Source organism: Sphaerodactylus townsendi, linkage group LG01 (assembly GCF_021028975.2).
Source record: "Sphaerodactylus townsendi isolate TG3544 linkage group LG01, MPM_Stown_v2.3, whole genome shotgun sequence".
NCBI classification, from domain to species: Eukaryota; Metazoa; Chordata; class Lepidosauria; order Squamata; family Sphaerodactylidae; genus Sphaerodactylus; species Sphaerodactylus townsendi.
In genome coordinates this window covers 94,700,070-94,722,339 of record NC_059425.1, presented here as the reverse complement: position 1 = coordinate 94,722,339, position 22,270 = coordinate 94,700,070, and the positions used below count along the sequence as shown (strand labels likewise).

The following is a 22,270-nucleotide window of genomic DNA, read 5'->3' as shown; positions in this document are numbered from 1 at the left end:
CCCAGCATTGAACAAGCCAGACCTGCCCTAATCTGAATTCCACATGGAGTTCAAGGCACAGCAAGTCCACACTGGTTGGCTCAATGTTCAACTGTTCCTTTGCTCCCTAACTCCACATGGAATTCAGGAGGGGCTTAGTTGGTGGGCAGCTTGGCACCATGTGCCCCCATGTGACCTGCCCATAAATGGGGGCCCTGCCCCCTCCTTGCACCCCCACTCATTATGCTACTGGTTCTATTCAGCTATGCGTTTTCTGAACAATCACTGCAGTAATGAACAAAGAACCAAAAGGGAATACAGCACCAAAATGGAACAGAACATTTAAATGATTATCACAGTCTACATGTATCCACACTTTCCTCATTTCCCTCTTCTTTTATCATCAAGAGAAGATTCAGGGGACAGCAGCTGTTCCAAGTTAGGCGCTGTATCTGATCTTTGAATCTGGAGATGAATGGTTTTATCTTTGTGCCTTCCTTGCCTGTGGAAGTAAAATGAAAAAGTAAAAAAGAAACAAATCTCTGATAATCAGAGTATATCAAGCTAAATATTCAGTTATCTTATCTTTCAAAGTAGCCAGTACTGATTTTGTGTGTGGGTGCGCTACCAAGACACTGCTGACTTATAATGACCCTGGAGGTTTTCAAGACAAGACACATTCAGAAGTGATTTGCAATTACCTACCTCTACAGCACAACCTTGTTATTCCTTGGAGGTTGTCTGTCGAAACACTAACCGGGGCCAACCCTGCTTAGCTTCTGAGATCTGAAGAGATCATGCTAATCTGGGGCTTTCCAGGAAAGGGCAGCTAACACTGATGCTCAATTTAAAACAAATTGCCACAATAAAGTCAAGGAACCTCATATTTATGTATGAATGTATGACCCTGTTGTGATATCATGATCCCCCAAACAGTCCTGTTGATGAGAAGCTGTATCCTTATTCACTTTCTTCGGTGGGGCACTAATTAGATGTAACACCTTGTTGCTATCAGAAATTCTGCAGCCAGAAATTCTGCAGCCAGAAATTCTAAGCCTCAAGCAATCTTTGGAGCATTGCCCTTTTAAGAAAATCATAGAGACAGGCTGCCCGAGAGGCAGCTTCCCTGAAGCCAAGCCTCAGAGCCTGCAGGGAAAGTAAAGAGTGAGTGAGGGGGACAACGGCTGGCTGGCCAGTGGGCGGCGGCAGCGGTGTCAGCGAGGGGGGGCAGGAGCCTGCTGGGCTCCCCACAGGCGTGTGCCCAACAACATGGGTGGCCCCATGTCGCCATAGGCGGTACGTCTCTGCCTGGAATCCATTCATGGATCTTTCAGCAACTTGACTGTTTGACCAATAGAGAGTCCATGTAAGTCAGGGGGAGGGAAAGAGAATGAGTCAGTTGATGCATAACTGACAGGGAAGTTTTCTAGTCATCGGTGTAATGCATAGATCTTTCCACTGAAAAAGGGTGGCATTGATAGATCTGTCTTTCTAAAGTGTCTGCACCAGTCTCATGGGCTCTTTGCTTTTTTGGCCCAAGGGCTGTAAAAATGTACCATCTATCTGTGAAGATTCAGGTATCTCAGCAAGCAAAATGGAATGGTGGGGTGGGAACAAGGGCTGTACATAGCCAGACACACTTGGAGCAAGCCACACTCCAGCAGTGCTGCCTGCCTCTCATGAATTTGCCTTAGACTTAGCTGTTGACTGTGAAGGTCTTGGAGATGACTGGCACAGGCCATACCTGTTGACTTCTGCCCCACCACTAGTCCCACCAGGGCTTCCAGTGCTTTGATTGCCTGGATGGAGCTCTGGCCCTGGGTGCTAACAGCCACTGTTGCCACATGCACCAGAGAGGTTGCCTACCCCTGTGGTAGATCCTGTTTTTCAAATTTTTCTGTCCTCTGACGTGCTGTCTCCTAGGCACAGGGTTAAACATTTTTCTTGCACAGCCTGCTAGCATTACAAATGAGGGCAGGTAGAAGCAGGAAGATGCTATACTTCACCTACTTGTCCTCCAGCAATAGGTAGTGCTGCATGCTGAGGAGGGGGGATTTTGGAGGCAAACCTTTTGCTTGACTTTCCCAACACAGCTAGGTAAAACCTTGCTGAGGATCTGAGCTCTCTCCGTCTTTAACTGTCCTTAGCAGTTGTCTCTCTCAGTACCCTTCCTTAAAAGCAGCGCTTGAGAAAAAAACTCAATTTGGATCACTACCACTTAAAGTAAATTATCCTCTTGCCCCTCAAAAAGCTCACCTACAAATTTCTGATAGTCTAGTGTTTGGGTGTAAGAAGAAATCTTTAAAATGAGATGACCTCATCCTCCCCCAAACTTGTCCATGCATAGTCATTCCCTTTCTCTCCCCCCCCCTTAATATTTGTCCAGTTCCTTTTTTAAACTCATATGCTGCCATCAGCTACTGTGCTTGGTTGAGAAGAGTGATGTGATGCGGAAAAGTAGGGCTGTTCCATGATTTTTTCAAAAATTGGAACTATTACTCATTTGAGTTTTAATTGATCAATTGCTTAAGGTTGCATAAATGTGCTTATGAATAAAACATTAGTTCTGGAGGAGGAGTCTATATTTTAAAAAGAGGATCCACCCTACAGGCATTTGAAAGGGCGTTTTTTGAATTTCTGTAAGAGGGGAATATTCTTCTAAGATAACACCTGTGACTCTGTACAGTTTCTGACCAAATGGGATATAAGATAAAATCCACAGTTTTACTTTCTATTTAAAAGAATTCTTCTTTTTAAAGTTGCCCAATTAATCAGGGGCAACTTTTTTGGTCTGAAAAAAGTTTTTAATCAATTAATCTACAAAATGTGCAGCTCCACAGGAAATAATTACATTTTATTTGCTTTAAACTGGCTCTCTGGTGCTCCCAACGCTATCTTCCTCTCTCTTTTTAAAACAGTTTCTCCTTCATATATGTGGTTGTGCCCAGTGATATTTAGAACATTTGTTCCTTGTTAATGTACTTCTCTTTAGGATATGTTCTGTAAGTCCATACCTGTGCATATTTTCAGCATCTTCAATAGTTTCTGGTAATTTTTTTCCTTTTGTTTCAGGTAAGAGAAGCACCAAGCCACCATCAATTAGGCCAATAACAGCTTCAAACAAAAAGCACAAAGTTGAAATGAAGACATGCTGTATAGAGTGCACTCTACTAGCTGGCACTAATGTAATTCAACAGTTTATTAATTTTTACAGTGCAATCCTTAGCAGATTATTTCAAAAAGCTGAGCTTTGACAGGTGTAATTCTGCTTAAGTGGTTTGAATCCCCATTCTGCCATGGAAAGTTGCTGACCGACCTTGGGCCAGTCACACATTCTCAGACTAACACATCTCAAAGGGTAATTGTGAGGAGTAAAAATTGAGGATTTAGGCCACCTTAGCTGGGAACAAAAACTGAGTATGAATGAAGTAAATGCATAAAATAAAATTCTACCATACCCACCACTGCTGCTCTGCGAGTAACATTCTAACGTCCATTCTTGTCTATCACTCCAAATGATCCGCCATTTGCATATTAAGTATTGATTAAATTGGGTTAACAATATAGAATAATATAAATTTATGACAATGGGATTTAGGGAGGAACTTTAACTGAAGAAATCTAAATAAATTATTGGACTGTAATATACGTACTTCTGAGGTAAAAGAAGACAGGAGTAGACTTGCTGTTAAATCAACAACTTGTCTGCTTGAATATTCACCTGCTGTGGAGGAGCCAATTCCTGTGTGAACCTATTCACCACAATGTATACCTATACCTGCAGTTTCTACAGCACAGTGTCCTATAACAAATTATCTGTATATGTATTTTTGGTACGTTCAGTCAACCTTCAGAACAATATAAGATTCTTACCAAAAACAACAAGTGGCAACTCATGCCAGACATCTGCCAGTCGATAGACAAGGAATGGGGTTATAATTCCACCAAAATCACACATGGAAGAGCAGACGAGAACTCCCAAATTCCTGAAATGTTCATGTGTAATTTATATACTATTCAGTGCCAAAAGGAGATAAACAGTGAAATCCTATGCAATAACTTCAGTCTATTTATTTCAGTGGGCAAAAATTGAAGCAATTCTGCATAGATCACGCTATTAGTCCTCCTGTTACATTATAACCCATCTTTCAACCAACCTGCCCCTCTCTGGTCTATAGAAGCTGCTCAAGAAATTCCCCAGAAAGCACTGGCGTAATGCCCATTGGGCAAGGTGGGCAGCTGCCCAGGGCATCACCTTGTGGGGGGCATCAAACTGCTGGGTTCGTTTTTGGGTATTTTAGTGGTTTTCCATCTTTGGCCTGCAGGGGGCGCAGTTTTTAGGCTAGCGGCACCAAAATTTCAGCGTATCATCAGAGTTACCAGTGCAGCTAACAAATGAAAAACATACATAATAAAATCATATCTTTAAAGCCATTGAAATGCATTATTAAAACTATTGACACCTAAGTTAAAATACACATACTAAAACATTTTTAAAAAAACAATTTGAACACAGACGGAATGTATGTATCGAGCATTACGTCAAATAGGGCTTTAGACACTGATTGTACCGTCCCGCGGCTTCTTTTCATATCCGGTGAAAACCGAAGATTCTTAGAGCTACAGCATCTTATTACTGATGATATCCTGAACTCCTCGACGATAATCCTCAAGATCGCCCATATGATGTAGACGTTAAAGGAGAATCAGGAAAGAGAGGGAACTTAGAATTCGGAGTCTGCCTCAGCATAGAAATAACTTGTTATGGTACTGACTGGGAACACTCAAGCCCTTTTCCTTCCTATTACCTTCCTTCGCGTTCAGAAGCCCCCCTCCCTTTACTTGCCAGTCCCATACTGCCCACTTCTATCCTCTTTCCTCATAATACAGTCATCCCATCCTCCATTAGCTCTGTCTACTCTTCATGTCTCTCACTCAAAGGACCCATAGCCTATCCCTTTGCTATGTCCCATCTCTCCCCTCAACATCCTTTTCTCTGCAGCTTTGCTTCAACACCCAAATATCTTTTCCCTGTCCCCATCTGACTCCTTCCTCAGCTCACCATCTGGAAGTGGCTTTCTGGCAGGGGTGTCGAGGCGGTCTCTGTTGGCAAGCTGTAGCCCTAGACCCGGAAATCCTACAGAGTTGGATGCCCCCCTCCCCATGGGCGGCCACTCCACCACGACCAATTTTTTGCACCAGGGCATTGGTGCCTGCAGGAAGTGCATTCCTTTTAGATATAATCAGCACTTAAAATCTGAAGCGCCATAAATGCATCAGAGACTGTCCTCCAGCGGCACTCCCCATGTTTGGTGAGGTTTGAGTTTCAGGGGGTCTGAAAGATATAGGATCCCAAAGAGGGGTTCCTCTATCTCCCATTAGCACTAATGGAAGGCCCAGATGGGGCCGGAACTACAGTTTCAATGAGGGTCTGAATGCTTTGAAACCTGCAAATGGAACTACCAACTGCAACGCAAACTTGGGGGGGTATCATTTCGACTAGGCAGTCTCCTCTAAATGATTTAGGGCGTGCCCTGAAATTTGAGACTGTTGCCTGTTCTTCGTGGCAAAAATGCCCCCCCGAACATGCTAGAAACTTGCCCAAGGATTCTTGGGCAGCAATTTTCAGGGATTGCAGAACAAGGATTCTTGGGCAAATTTCTAGGATGGGGGGGTACAGGGGTGATCTATTTTTGATGTATCAGTCTCAAAACTTTCAGGGAATCATCTGGAGACTGCCCTAATGATACCCCCCAAGTTTGGTGCAGTTTGGTTCAGGGAGGCCAAAGTTATGGACCCTCAAAACTGTAGCCCCCATCTATTAGCTCCCATTGAAAACAATGGGGGATAGGGGCACCCCCTTTGGGAGTCCATATCTTTGGACCCCCTGAACCAAACCTCACCAAACATGGGGAGTAGCATAAGGACAGTCTCCTGATGATATGCTGAGATTTTGGTGCTGATATGTCTAAAAGTGCACCCCCTGCAGGCACCAATGCCCTGGTGCAAAAAAATTGGTCGTGGTGGAGTGGCCGCCCATGGGGAGGGGGGCATCCAACTCAGGTTTTGCCCAGGGCTACCAGTTTGCCCAGGGCTGCCTCGTTACACCCCTGCCAGAAAGCCACTTCCAGATGGTGAGCTGAGGAAGGAGTCAGATGGGGACAGGGAAAAGATATTGAGGGGAGAGATGGGACATAGCAAAGGGATAGGCTATGGGTCCTTTGAGTGAGAGACATGAAGAGTAGACAGAGCTAATGGAGGATGGGATGACTGTATTATGAGGAAAGAGGATAGAAGTGGGCAGTAGAAGGGACAAGTAAAGGAGGGGTTTGAATAAGAAGGAAGGTAATAGGAAGGAAAAGGGCTTGAGTGTTCCCAGTCAGTACCATAACAAGTTATTTCTATGCTGAGGCAGACTCCGAATTCTAAGTTCCCTCTCTTTCCTGGTTCTCCTTTAACGTCTACATCATATGACTGAGGATTATTAGAGGGTTCAGGATATCATCAGTATGCAGATGCTGTAGCTCTACACCTGGTTTTCACTGGATATGAAGAAGTCATGGGATTGGCACAATCAGTGTCTAAAGCCCTATTTGGATTGTGACAAACATACATACCCTATGGTTCAATTGTTTTTTTAAAAATGTTTTAGTATGTGTATTTTAACTTAGGTGTCAATAGTTTTAATAATGCATTTCAATGGCTTTAAAGATATGATTTTATTATGTATGTTTTTCATTTGTTAGCTGCACTGGTAACTCTGATGAAGGCAGAAAGGTGGGGTATAAATTCTGGAAATGAATAAAGGCAGTTAAGATAGATGAAGGTAAGGATCGTTTCAATAAAGAGGTGCTAGTGGTTGGTGGGTTCAGCTGTTGTGTCGTTCCATCTGTTTTTCTGGAAGGCTATGCTCCCCTGAAGACTTTGGTTTGCAGTCTGGGTATACTCTCTGACCAGGACTTGCTTCTGAATAGGGTTGGCACTAGTAACCAGGTGTGTGTTTTACTATAGTCTGTCTCACAAAAAGATATTAGTAGAGTTGTATATTCCTCCACCACAGAACTCAACATGCTGGACCTTCTTTGTTGTAGAATGCTCCATCTGGGTCCTAGTGCCTACCTAGTCCTGATTCCTCCTCGATATCCATTTGATAGTAGTTTGATGAACTATAAATGCTCTTATATCAAAGTACTATGTTCAATAAAGCACAAAAGAATGGTTTTGATAAAGGCAGTGCATAAAAACGAATGATAATTCTCGTATTTATTTGGGACTATATTCTAATGTGGAAGCATACAATTTTCATGGCAGCTGCACCTCAACTGACAGTACTAACATCTTTTTCTGAGACAGAGTATAGCTCCGGATATTATTCAGCTGTAGCCTAGCTCCCTTTCCCCCTAAGTTGTAAGAGAATCAGGAACAGAAAGCATTTGGATTAAGTTGATTCATTATTCTGTCGGGTGATATTTTAATGGGCTTCTCTGTTTACTCTGTTGCTGGTCAATTGTGTATTTATATTAATTGCTGCTGTTTTTAGATCGCAGGGAATCATTCCTACGTTTTGCTGGTTTATGGCTTTTGTAAGTTGCTTTGGAGCCATCTTTGTAGTAAAAAATGGTGTGTCTTCCTCAAAGCTGTTTCTCTTTTTAAAAGCCCCATTATCAGGGCTCTCCCAAGAGCCCCTAAGCAAACTTATAGCTTTTGAATTGCCTTCTATAAAACAGTTAGTTTTAAACTTATTTCATATTGAAAAGAACACGTACATTCCCTTGATGCATCATTACCTTATGTGAGTCCTATTGTCCCACTGATCATACTACCATTGGAAATGTCCGACCAATTGTATAACTGTCCTTTAACAAATACACGGTGAACAACAGCTCATAATAAAGAATGTATGATATCAGACTAGAACTCTGCTTGAGTAGCAACTTGCACTTTGACAAAGAGCACTATTCCATTCAAGAATATTTGAAGATGGTTCACTCACCTGAGGAATGTTGGGTATAGTTCTGCATTGACTAAGCAAACCATTTCGTAGCACATTGTTATGCCCATCCTGCCTAAGCAAGCTGCAGTAATTTTAAGCCAATGGAGATCTGAAAAGACACGACGTTAAGTTGGTGAAGGCTTGCATGGTGTCCTAACATTTTCTGTGTAAAACTGATAGTATCATTTATGTCTTGTTAGGAATTTTAGTTTACAGTGCAATTTTGCTCTCCATGCAGATTTTTTGCTGATATGGCATGGGATATTTGTCAAGAGGTTTAAAAAAAGGAATTGAAAAATTCACAGAAACACACGTGCTACGACCATATGTTTGCCAGATAAAAGTTGTTGCAGCCCAATTTGTACTATAAAATTGTAATAGCCCAATTTGTACTATATTTCAAGAAGATTGTGTGATCCAGTTGACTAAAATCCTCTAAGGATTTCTTATGCTAATGTAGCATGTACAGGATTAAAGAGAACATGCCCCAAATCTCATGGCTCTGGCTCCAGTCACAATTAGCCTTTTCTATAGATTGTAGACGAGTGCAGAATATTCAGTCTATATTAATACACAATGTACCAGCTTTGAATGACATTTGCATTTAAGTGGATGAGTTTCTGCAATATATACAAGCAAAAACCTTTCCCCCCTAATGCCACTTCTATTGACAAAGTGGGGAAATCATACATGTGTCCTTTATAATTGATACTGCACTCTAAACACTGCTGTAAAGACTCCCCTGTCTCTCTGGATTTGAGGGGAAAGTTGGTGGCTTGTATTAACAGTGATCTTTGGATCCAAGACAGTGATCTTTGGATCCAAGATATTAGCTCCAATTCTATGTGCACGAGTGGTACATGCCAGAAAAAGACAAGTATGATCAGAAAGACAACTGTGTAGCTTTTAAATGTAGAGGATGGGTAAGTGAAGAAAGTGCTGCGAAAAACTCACCCTCAGGGACCAGGGCTGTAATAAGGCAAGCAGTTCCTGCTGTCAGATTTGCTACAGCCCAGGGATAGCGACGACCTATGCGATCAATTGTGAGTATCAGTATGAGGGCAGATGGAAATTCAACAAGAGCTGAGTAGAAAAAGTCCAAATAAATGTTGCCACCAGCAATTCCCATGTGCATGATGAGGCCCTGGTATAGCACAGAGCTTGTAAACCTATACAAAGAACAAAGGGCAAAGAAAGAAAGCTTTTCAGCCAAGCAGTAATTCATTCAGAACCCTCAGCAAGTCTTACTGCTAACCAGGTTCCCAAAGTAGGGGACAGTTTAAAAACAATGAGGCAAGATCTGAAAAAGAGGAGCACGTACAACCCTGAGAAGAAGGATCTCTACTGGGTGAATACACATACACTGCAAGTACACATGGGTCTCCCAGTTATTAGTTATTTAGTACAATGTTGTCCCATCCTTTCCCCCAGGAACTCAAGGGAGCATATATCATTCTCTGCTCTTTTATCATTTTAATTTCACACCACTCATATGAGGTAAGTTAGCCGAGAGGGACCAAGGTCTTCCAGCAAACTTCGTGTCCAAGTAGAGATTTGATCCTGGATTTTCTAGTTCTCCGTTCAACACGCTTACTTCTTTCTCATGAATATGGCTTAGGAACAGCAGGACTATACCTGGCAATATCAGGAATTTTGGGGCGCAGGACATGGGGAAAGCGATGTCACGAGATGTATCAACATACGTTTGGGTAAAGATCTGGAAGTGATATCACCATTTCAAACAACGATCTAAGAATTTTCATTATCTCTATGGTAAAAAAAACCTAGGGAAATTCCTAGAGGCTTCTCAACACACCAATGATACTAATGGGTCTTCATCTGGGAATTAAGTCAGCATATCATTTGAAGTTGCTCCCCCCCTCACCCCCCTCACCCCTGCTGCTCCATTGAGTAAGGAAAAGGGATAAGGAGCAACTGTGGGCATTGCCCACCAATAATGGGTAAATTACAACCCTAATCTGACTCTTTACAAAATGCTATACCCTGCTTTACATTTCTTTAACTCTTTAAGCTCATTAATTCCGAAGACTGTATGCTCTGCTGATCTGATTTTTTTGACTAGAAGGGCCAACAATGGCTAATCCTTCCTGACACTGTGAGGTAGGTTATGCTGAGAGAGAGCACAACTTCTGAGGCCCACACTTGGCATTAAATACTTTCAATGCTGCCAGAACATATGGATGACCTGATTTGTGAAGCACAGAATTGCTGAAGCACTATTATTGGCTGCAGCAAGTGCCAGTTGTCTGTGTACTGCCCAGCTAAGATTGCTAGTAAAAATAATGCCCAGATATTGAAACTGTTTAACTTGCTCTATAGATTTATTGTTAATAGTCCACATATGTCTAGTGAATCGTCTGGAGAACACCAGTATTTTGGATTTCTCATAATTGATTTCAAGTTCATTTGTCTTACAATATTCAGCACAGTGATCTAGGAGACGAGTAAGGCCAACTTTAGTGCATGAAAGGAGAATGGTGTCATCTGCATAAAGTAGAGCAGGCACATGTTTAGAGGTCAATTTAGGTGCATGCCCATTGACCTTTAGAAGGGCTGGCACTAGGTTGCTGAGGAAGATGTTGAACAAAATAGGGGCCAGTGTACAGCCTTGTTTGACTCCCCTAGTAGTAAGGATGTTGGGTGTAAGGGGCCCATTTGTGGCACCTCTAATTTTACAGTTAGTGCCAGTTTACAGTTGTTTTATTAAAAAGAATAATCTAGGGTCAATGTTCAGGGCAGAAAAATTACTCCAAAGTAGTTCTCTTAAGACTGAGTCAAATGCCCCTTTTAGATCTAGAAAGGCAACAAAAAGTTTGTGGTTAACATGAGTTATATATTTATTGGCTAAGTGTGATAGAACAGATGCATGATCAAGTGTTGATTTATTTTTTGGTGAAACCAATTTGCTCCAGACCAATTGCTTTTGTTTGTCTAATCCAATCCTCAAGTTTCAAATAAAGTAATGTGGCATATAATTTACCTGTAACTGAGAGGAGACTGATAGGACGATAGTTCGAAGGTTTAGTAATGTCTACCTTTTAATATATAGGAACAATTATAGCTGTTAGCCACTCCCTTGGAATGAGGCCTGTGTTGTTAACGTAGGTAAATAGGGAGGCCAAGAGAGTAGCCCACCATTCTGGAGAGGATTTTAAAATTTCAGGTATTATAGCATCTGGACTGGAAGCTTTGCCTCTTTTTAGACCATTTCAGAGAGCACAACTGATACAAGTTGGGTTGCCAGCTGTGGGGTCAGAAATACCTGGAGATTTGTGGGGTGGATCCTGAGGAGGGCAAAATTAAGGGAGGAATTTAATGGAACATTATGCCATAGAGTCCACCATCCGAAGTGGTCATTTTTTCTGTTGCCGGGAAATTCAATCTAGATCAAACCAAGTTTGAAAATAAATTGCACCTTTTCATCGAGGTTTGAACCTCCCCATCGCAGCATGTTTCCAGTGAAGACATCTGGGCCTATCTCAGATTCAAGAAATGTAACAATCCCCACTACCACGTGATCGGCTTGACGTGTCTCTTCTGATTGGCTGTTGTGCTGTGTTGGGGAGGGACCTTTTTTTGTTCTCCCGCAAAAATGTGCTGACATTATGACATCAGAACGTCAGCATGTCATCACGTCTCCCCCACCCAAGTTTCTGGTTGGTTCTTGTTCTCTTGTGATCTCGCGAGAACAGCACCGCATGCACTGATTGGTTGTAAGGCATTTGCATCACACTCCACAGCGGGAAATTTGAACCAAGATTAGACCCCCAATCCTCCCCTCCAAACTGGATTGAAGATGTATTTTTTTTAAAGTAGTACTTTCAAGCACGTTCTGCAAAGCCGCGGGATAAGGGGGAGAATGAGCACCAGAACCAGGATGAATCCTTGTTTGTCGATCAGGCAGTGGGAGTTCTTCCTGAATCCTTGATATTTCGCGTGAGTATCATGCGATTAATTGATCAAGGGGAATCGGTCAATTTGTTATAATAGCTAGAAATCTCCAGCTTCCACCTGGAGGCTGGCAAACCTAGATTTAGGGTGCTTCTCTGAATCATCAGATACTTTATGGTATTTATGGCAATACTTGAACACATTCTACTGAAGAAATGGGGAGAGAACAGAAGAGCTCCACTGAGACCCAGAGAGAGACTTGTTCCATGAGATGAATCATGCTCATGGAGGATAATGATTTATTTTAAAGTTTTCTATGAATGTCTCTTACCAAGTGTACATTAAAATGAATGTATGTTTCCTTATCTGTGGTGTCCTCACCAGATCTAGAAATGAAGGACCTAGTTTTTCACTAACTTCTTGATCAGACTGAAGATTCTAGGATAAACAAAGTAAGGTTCAGTATCATGTGTACATGTAGGAGGGTGGGAATTGGAGAGATTTTTGAGTCATGGTATCAGGCATTCCCATAAAACCTTATAAAAAATTCATATAGTAACTTTTTCAAAAGCTACATGGAAAATTAAAAAAAACTACTAGCAAGGGTTGATATTGCAATTGTGTGCGTGCATATGCTGTTTAGTCACAGCTGACATAACAACTCTGTAGAATTTTCAAGGCAAGAGATGATTGGAGGTGGTTTTCCATTTGCCTGCCTCCCCATGGGCTGAGAGAGTTCTGAGAGAACTATGACTGGCCCAAGATCACCCAGCAGGCTTCATGTGGAGGAGTGGGGAATTGAATCCAGTTCTCCACATTGGAATCCATTGCTCTTAACCACTATACCATGTTGACTTTCTAAAATGTTGACATTACCTTTACCTTTAATGACTCAGGGATTTTGCATACTTTGTGTGCACACATGTGCAATACCCTATACCTCTTCCAAGTATCTTTAGCCCTTTTACTTTATGCAGTACTTTTTTAAAGGCACCAGGCAACATGTTTCTAACTAGTTGCTTAACAAGAAATTGATTTGCTCCTGGATTCCAGTATAATTATGGTAAAAAGATTCAACAGTACCAAAATGAGAGATAGGCAGGCATTTGCATTCTGGCATACTGAGAAAATCCAGAAACAACTTTGATGTGCTTGGCTCAGATCTGGACTGATTATGCTTTTAAAGCATTTCACTGGTCCTGCAAACATCTTAAAGTACAGCATGTTTCTCTGAGCTGAAAGGACAATTACTCTTACATGAAGTGATTTGAAGACTTCCTGTTGTGCTGCTCTGCTTGCTAAATCAGTCTGACTGAGACAATATTTAGTTGTCATATCAAACTTCATTTTATTTGTGATGGATGCAAATGGGGGTTGTCTGTCATATTTTCATTCTCATTCCCACTTTTCCCTTTTATGTCCAGAGCACAACTAAAAGCTTGGGAACTCTTGAATCAAACTCCAATTTGTCATGTTAGATGCCCAGTCAAATTGGAGTTTGTTTCCACTACACAAAATGGAGATTCTGTATCACAATTTAGAATCTCTGTTTCTAAGAAAAAATATGATGGAAAGAAGCCTTCCCAAACCTGGCACCTTTCAATCGTGCTCTGCTGCACACAGGAGGAACAGGGAGTGAATGTGTGAGCATGACAAACTATCCATGTTCATGCCTGTTCCATAGAGGTCTGTTGTGATGCCTTACATGTGTAGCCTAATATTCAAACTGTGGCTTAGTGCTCAGTTTGTAAGCCGATTACCTCCATAGATGTAGGCAATTTTTTCTTGTTTCCATTGGCAATACGCTTAATTATTTTCAGAGCTTTGTCACTTTCCTTCTGGGCTATCAACCATCTTGGGGACTCTGGAAGACACCTGAAAAATCAAGAAATTGGGCATCATTAGAAAACATGGCACTTTCAAGTGACAACTTAAGTGTCACAAAAAGAGATATTTCATTTAAGCATCTATATCCCCACACTCACAACACAGCATTAATCAGGGGTGGGGGGCTGACAGTGCCCAGGGAGCCAACTAGTCGTTATACTGGGATACCTCGGAGATGCCCCACCAGGAGTTATACCAGCGCAGAGTCCCAGTGCTTCCCCTGGCCACTGTCACAGACCTGTGGCAGCTGCCCATCTCTGGGCTGGTGGCATAGGCCCTTGTACCAATATGGAAATTGGTAGCAGGAGTTAGTTCCCTCCCTAAGCCACTTCAGTCTGGGAATGCCTCCTATCAGCAACAAAAAGTTGCTCCAGCAAAAAGCACAGAATAGCCCATAGGCACCCATGTGACCCAAAAACATAAATCTCCACATTACCCCCCTCCCCCCAGCATGGTCCTGTTCATGCTAACTACAGGCACAACTAATTACCCCTTTCCCCTGTGGTGGCCAAACCCTCTCCTGAGCACCCAATTGCTCCCCCCCCCCGCCCTACAAAAATCCCGGCCAGGATGTCCCATAACTCATTAGGTAGAGTGCTCAGCACAGGACTCCGTCTTAATCTACCTGCTATGTGAAGTTAGAGAGACCAGCAGGGCACTCTAGCGGTAGACAAAGCACAATGAGACCACTTATCCCTGCTGAACAAGCACTGAGTACAAACCCTCATGAGGGAGAGCAAAGTCCATGCTTTGTGACTAACATGTCTCACTGCAGAACCCTAACAGGTATCTTCTCCTTTAGAGGCTTAACCCAAAGGAGCAACTGCACACTGACAGGTGAGCAAGAGCCAGGCATCCAGACTTGCTTCCCAGTTCCCCTCACATCAGGCTGGGTGCTACCCTGGCAATGCAGACTCCCACAAGCAAGCCCAGCATTGCCTTCATGCAGGGGTGGCCATAGTCACTACCTCCCAATGTCAAGGACCCCATCATGCATTGGGGAAAGATCTCAGGAAAGCTTACTGGGAGAAATTCTGGGGGGATGCCTTCAGTCTTGCACTAGGCTGTGAACTCATTCCTTTGCCAGGATTCCCCACCAGTGGCAGATTGGGATCTGTGGTGATTTGTGGTATCTGGCAGCTGTACCACTTTTATCTTGGTAGGTTAGTTTGCTGAACAGCCCTGGAACATATTTGCTTACAAGATCAGGGCCCTGTGCAGCAGCTGCAGGTGGAAGTGCAGCAATGGAGTAATCAGGATGGGTAAGTATAGTTTGGATGGCACTTGCAACTGCTTCAGGAAGGGCTCCAGGTGAATTCCCTCATGGGACTGGAACTGCAGACCCTGCTAGGACACCACAGACATGGCTGTGCCCAGGACAGAGTCTCTGCTGTTTGCCATCACTGTGCATATCTCTATTTTGATTTTTGTGCAAAGGCTATTTCAACAGGCTAGAACACAAGACCATAACAGTTTTCCCCCTCCCCCACTCATTGTGTCCTTCCAGTCAACCTCCTGACGTGTCCTGCCTTGGATAGCTTCTATCCTGGATGGTCACCTCACTCAGAAGAAAGCTGCACCAGGGATGGCTCAGCCTTTCTCTTCATGGCCTCCCCATGGGCAACTTGATTTATGAGACCCCTCCATGAAATTGCAGTTCAGTAAAGATTCTGTTGTTCCATAACTTTCTCCCTGTTGGTTTGTTCATGAGGAGATACTAGCTTCACTCAGCTCACTGTCCCACTCCCCCTCTCCACATCTGTGACCTCTCTTTAGGGCTGCCCCTTCACAGGTCCCAGAGTGAGGGCTATGAGCCAGGGATGCTCATGCTGGGTTGTCTGCAGTTAGTTTCCCAGGTGCCTATATACATCTGTATTGTTTAGCTGCCCAACATAGCAGGAGTCCAGTAGCACCTTGGGAGCTGACATCACACACAGGTCCTTGGCCACTCCCACTCCCACAACTTTGCTGGCTGATGGGTCTAGGGTGCACCTGGTGGGCAATCAGATGGAGGGGGGGCAGAGCCAACAGGATAAAGCTAGAGCCAACAACCCCCATGCTCCATCTGAGCCTGGCCTTAGCCAGGCTTGGGTCAAGCTCTAAGCTGCCATATGGAGATACTAACAGGTATACCAGGCATCCAAAATCAGATGCAGGCCCAGGAGAAGAGAGAGTCAGTGCCATAGAAAGCATCCTGTCCACCTTAGAGGCATGGGCTACTGAGATCCTGGTGGCCAGTCACCCCCCCCCCCCGACCATTTCATTGTGCCAAGTCCAGAAGAGATGGAGTTCAGTAATGGGGTGATTGTCCTCAGTGTCCAGGGTGTGGAGCAAGGGACCAGAAAAGTGAGGTGGTTATCAGTAGGCTACAGTCATGGGGCCACCTAGTACAACCAGACTCAACAATTCAGCCACTGCCCTCTGCTTCCCTCCAAGCCTCTTTGCCCTGACATTCACTGCTAATGTTGTGGACCATCTTCTCATGCTGACCCTCTTTGTGATGAGTTGTGGTGGTTAGGACTGACATCCTCTGGTTCCCTCTGGTATTGCTTGGTCCCCAGAGCAAGTGGCCTCCTCAGGTCCTATTGCTGTTTGTCATGGGGTGAGTAGGTATGGTGCAGACATGGCCTATCAGTCTATAGCCCTCCCCTCCATGTCCTTCAGCTGTGACATGCGAAGGGTCTGGTCCCTAGTCCTACCCGTGTGCAGTTGATTCTGTCCATCACAGCCTTTCTGCAGCAATTCATATCCTATTTAGGTTGCAACAACAGAGTTTCTCAGGGCACTGGTGTGGTGGTGGCCCATGCAGCCCTGCTTCTCAATCTTTTGATTGTCTCCCAGCCTCTGCTGGAACCCATTAGAGAGTCGACTAGTGCCATCACAGGTGTGTCGGCAGCTGCCCACTGTGACAGATGCAGCCCTCAGGATTGTGCTGCCCATATCTGACCTGTTCTGTTTGCCTTCCTTTGCAAAGTAAAATGACATTTTGGAGACTAATGTTGTTAAATAGACGTTTGCATTCAGATAATGACTAACCAAAGAATGAGCTGAGCATTCCCTGTTTGTTATCTTTGGAAGGACAAGCTAATCTTGAAGAAATTTCCTCTGACTTTTGGACTTGCACTGACTAGGCCAGGTTTGACCCTTCTTCTGGTGAACTATAAAATCTGTGGCCAAATTCCACTTTATCTTCTCCTTTCCCAGTGGTACCTTTTAAGTTTTGTTTTCCTGGGACAGTGATAGGCCAGGAATAGGAAACAAGGGAACAGAGTGGATTGGGAAATACATGCCTGACAGGCTTGTTGGCCATAGTGTCACCCCTGACTGAAATTTCTATACACAGACCTCTCCCCACATACACTGGCGGCAGAGTGAGGACTGTAACAATCAAGAGATATCCAATCTACAGAAAAGCCTGGAGCCTCTCAGAAAAGAGGCAAAAGCTCCTCCTTAGATTCTCTGTAAGGTAGAAAGAGCTGATTCGCCCCTTCAGAGGGGAGCACAACAGCCAGAGGGCACAGCCTGCCTTGCTTTTCAGCTAAAGGTCTTTTTTGCCTCTTCCTCTTATACAATAAATCACACAGCTCCACAACACCAAGCCCTGGAAAAAGCCTTTTACTCCAAAGTTGTGCAGGCATAGGAGAGCATGCCGATACAGTAGGGGGCAGACTGGGATCATTCCTAGGGGTGGAGCCAACTTTAGCTGGCTTCCACCAGGGTTTCAGCCCAGCAACACCCCTCTCCCCAGTCATAGACTTATGCCACTGAAAAGTGTGGCATAAGTCCTTTTGTGCAATGGGATTTTTCCAGGCAACCAGGGGTGTATGTGTGTGTGCTTTGTTTCTTGGACTTCCCGTGTCACCTGAAACCTCTTTGGAGACGGCATGGAAGCAGCACCATCCCTGTTTGATGCGTACTCTGACTTGGACTGTAAAATATTCCTCTGTAACAAGTTCACCACTTTCTTCTTTCTCTGTACAGTTTGGAAGGAAGACTCCTTTGGGTGAATGATGGAAGACCTGAACATTTCATCCAGATTTAAGAAGGGCGAGGAGCTTCAACTGAGAGTTAAACAACTGCCCAGTTGTGCAATGATCCTGAAAACATGCCTTGAATATTTCTGTGCACATTCCTATTGTCCAGGCTCAAATTATACATCATCTAACGGCCATTTTACATATTTAAAACACACTATTATACAGCGATGAAGGGAGGGGGGAACGGTGCCTGGGGCATGAACTGCCTGCGTGCGCCCTCCCCTCCCCTCCCTGCCCTGCTCCCGACATGCTCCTGCCTCCCCACGAGACTGCAATGGCGGCACCCATGACAAGCTGCTCCAGATGTCCCCATTGCAGCTACGCACATGCTATTATATCCCTATGAGTTCAGGTTTAGGATATATGACATATGGATCAAAGTTCAATGCCGTGGGAGTATGACCTTTCTGGCAAAAAAAATATGATGTTCAATTTCTGGTTGCAGTTATAGATTTGTATAAACTTTCTCATACCAATACTAATTTGAGGGATGTAAGAGATATCTGGTTTACCAGTAATAGAGCAAGAAAAGGAAGTTTGGTAATGTCACTGCAAGTTGTAGCCATCTCCAGTGGGGAACTGCGTAAGCTATAGCAGCAAGTACAAGGAGTCCAATTGTAAAGGCCACTTGGTAAACAATGCCAACCGTTCTTCTGTAGCTTAAACCAACAAATTCTGTAACTTTAGAAAGGCAGAGAAATATCATCAACACAATGCAATAAACAGGAAACAAATGACCCCTATGAACTTACAATACGGGGCTAGATCAAGTAAGATTTTTTGCCAATATGGAAATCTATTGATCGTTCAAAATTATGCTTCTACAAAGTGATGCAGAGTATCTCTTTAGTAAGAAATCACTCAAATTCAACAGTTTCGTCCTGTTTCATGATCCAATCCCAAGCAATTGAAAACATAGAATTCAAATCGATCCATCTGGAGCTCAGAAACAAGTTTGAAGATGCCTTGTATATTTTCTACCTCTCAAAGCTTATTAATGCTGGGCCTGACCTACACCTAAATGGGAAACCTCTGAGAACTTACCATTTATGGTACTCTGAGCTTCTTAAAGTAAGGGGAACATATTTCACTTTTAATATATTAAAGGGAATACAGTATATGCAAAGTGATGAATGAAGCAGCTATAGACTGTGGTTAATGGTGGCAGTTTAAACAAATAAAAAATAAATAAAAGCTCCCCATTCTCCCTCCGGCTGCCGCATAAGTCTCCCCTTAGAGAGTTGTCCAGCTGCACTGTAGTTGCGCTGCAGCTAGCCACAGCATAAATCCCAGGCTCAGGATTGTAACCTAGTTACTTAGAGTACTTAGTCTGCATGAATGAATGAAGTTTCATTTATTTTTCCTTGCATTATCCATCTGATCTCATAATTTCCTACGCTCAGAGTTGTCAGATCAAAGCTACTAAGTGATTTCTTTAAAAGATCATACAACTTTAAACAGCCTTACTCAGAATATAGCCTGTTAACCAGCCCCCTTTGCTGACCAGTCCTTGTATCAACCGGAAGATTACCATCCACGTGTAGTTAGGTGCAAGTGCCATGAGAACACCTGAGACCGAATTGACAAGTATGGTAATCAACAGGCACCGTTTACGGCCAAATCTGCAGAGAGAAAAAAGGCACCTGCCATTACGATACACATAATTTTTTCTTACCCCCCCAAAAAAGTTTGGAGTCTTTTTCCCATTTACATTTCCCAACTATTTTAGTTACCTTCCTCCTGCTTGTTTGAGATGACAAACCTGTGTCTGCTGGTCTCCATCATAATTCCAGCAGCAGGCTTGGCTATCATTTGACTCCATATGTTGCTAGCTATGTGCCACAGTATATCCTTTTTCTTTTCTTTTTTTTTTGGCTGGATGACATTTTTCAGAGAATGGGAGATGAAATGCTAGAGCACATTGAACTGCTTTACTGAATCAGATGGTCTATCAGGAGCAGCACTATAGGCTTTGTCTGAAAGTAGTTTTTTAGGTTCTCAGGCAGACTCCACTCATATCACCTGCTGCCTGATCCTTTCAACTAGAGATGGCAGGAGTTGAAGCTGTGGCCTTCAATGTGGAAATCTGGCACTTATCCCAGCCATCATCCCATTAATTTCACTTGCATATCTATTAACTGATCTTCCAGACTTTCCTGGGATTCAAAAAAACCTGAAAGACCTATTTTACAGAGATGACAAGGTAACAAAAGAAATAACTGTATACCTTATGGTATAGCATACGGAGCAGCAGTGGCGTAGGAGGTTAAGAGCTCGTGTATCTAATCTGGAGGAACCGGGTTTGATTCCCCGCTCTGCCGCTTGAGCTGTGGAGGCTTATCTGGGGAATTCAGATTAGCCTGTGCACTCCCACACACGCCAGCTGGGTGACCTTGGGCTAGGGTCCCACAGCTCTTTACTGCGAGCTCTCTCCAGCCCCCCACCCACCTCACAGGAGTGTTTGTTGTGAGGGGGGAAGGGCAAGGAGACTTATAAGCCCCTTTGAGTCTCCTGCAGGAGAGAAAGGGGGGATATAAATCCAAACTCTTCTTCTTCTTCTTCTTCTTCTTCTTCTTCTTCTTCTTCTTCTTCTTCTTCTTCTTCTTCTTCTTCTTCTTCTTCTTCTTCTTCTTCTTCTTCTTCTTCTTCTTCTTCTTCTCCTCCTCCTCCTCCTCCTCCTCCTCCTCCTCCTCCTCCTCCTCCTCCTCCTCCTCCTCCTCCTCCTCCTCCTCTAAGGCCACTTTGGCACTCTTAAAACATAATCCTGTATTCTCCATCTCTTACATTGTACGAATCTTTTCTCTTAATGGATGGACAAGCCTTGAATTGTGATGGTGGAAAGTGTTATCAAGTCACAGCTGACTTATGGCAATCCTGTAGGATTTTCAAGGTTAAGTGACATTTGGAGGTGGTTTGCCATTGCCTGCTTCTGTATGGGTTGAGACAGTTCTGGGAGAATTGTGACTGGCCTGAGGTCACCCAACAGACTTCATGTGGAGGAGTGAGGAATCGAACTCTGCTGCTTTAACCACTACACCTGCCAGCTTACATCCTTGAATTGGGCCACCTATTAGTAGTGGGAGTCTACAAATATTCAAGGAACCAGACATGATGGAAAAGTAAGCAGTTCTTAGAGAGCAAAGCGATGCCAATATTTTACCCACTCCATAGTGTCTTAATCAAAAATCAGTTGCAAGCAATTTTTTCCAGCATTAAATTTATTTCTTTGGGAAAAGTCCCTGGAGGATATCTAGTTTCATCCTATGAAAGAAAGAAAGAAAGAAAGAAAGAAAGAAAGAAAGAAAGAAAGAAAGAAAGAAAGAAAGAAAGAAAGAAAGAAAGAAAGAAAGAAAGAAAGAAAGAAAGAAAGAAAGAAAGAAAGAAAGAAAGAAAGAAAGAAATACCCCACTTGGACATAAAAAGCCTGACCTACCTGTCTGCCATGTATCCAATGCATATGGAGCCAAAGAAAAATCCTACATTCACACATGATTGAAATAGATCCAGCTTCCAGGCATCCTCACACACCAGATTAAACTAAAGAAACATACATCAATGTTAGAAAATAATACATGAAAGTTTATCCCTGTCCTATTATTTTGCCCAATCACAGTTTTCATCCTTAGCTTGGAGATGCTATCAACATATTCTTTCTGCTCAGGTTGAGCAAGATTTTAATAAATGTGAAGCAATATTTTAATAAATGTGAAGTTTTTCAGAATCTTTCAGGGGGATCTCTCTATCTTTCTAAGCATGTTCCAACTTCTTTCATATCAGTCCCTGATATTTGGTCTTTATGGGCATTAATTTTTTCTCTGAAGAATATGGGGCTCCTTGGTTTGGAGATGTATTGTCTGCAAACACATAGATAATTTTTCCCTCAAGTTCCTTACCTCGCTTACAATGGATGATCCTGAGAAGTCATAAAACCAGCCATCTTGGCAAGCTGTAAGAGGAATATTGCTTTTGTTCCCATAAATCGTGAATGCATCCAGTGGATTTGTGCAGTGCAGGTCAGTTTTATTCCAGTCCACATCATACCTCCGGCAATGACTCATGAAACTATCCCCATGGATCTCTCCTTTTGGGAGCGTATAATTCCATTCCTCTTCAAGACTCCAACCACATCTGCTACTTAATTTGGCAACTCCAGGGCTCTGACAGTGGTGCTCCGGTATAAAACCTAGGAAGACAATACCTACATAGATGGGTGTGAAGGCAGCAGAAAGCAAGCACAGGACGAAAAAAGCTCTTTTTTGGTATAACTCAAACTCCCCAATGTGCTCTAGAATGTCATCTAAGGTTGGCATTCTTGCCTTTGAAGCAACTCATTAAGAAACATAAGTGCATGTGCTCTCTTCATAGCCGCACTCTGCATTTCACTGGCAGCTAAGTTGTTTAAGTAACAGCATGGAATCAGACCAAAAGTCAAAGTAAAAATGTTAATTCACTTTGTAAATTG

General features: G+C 43.2%; 1 protein-coding gene across 1 annotated transcript; it reads right to left on the bottom strand.

Moving 5' to 3' along the window:
• Positions 1 to 360: 360 nt before the first annotated feature.
• Positions 361 to 22,118, bottom strand: LOC125437574 (solute carrier family 22 member 2-like). Its single transcript, XM_048505278.1, has 11 exons — positions 21,702 to 22,118; positions 21,242 to 21,345; positions 19,276 to 19,430; positions 18,321 to 18,489; positions 13,645 to 13,759; positions 12,216 to 12,322; positions 8,927 to 9,141; positions 7,973 to 8,081; positions 3,853 to 3,965; positions 2,994 to 3,093; positions 361 to 481 (listed from the first exon to the last, which is right to left on the bottom strand). Exons 1-11 carry the CDS (start codon positions 22,116 to 22,118, stop codon positions 361 to 363), a joined length of 1,725 nt encoding a protein of 574 aa, XP_048361235.1.
• Positions 22,119 to 22,270: the final 152 nt, after the last annotated feature.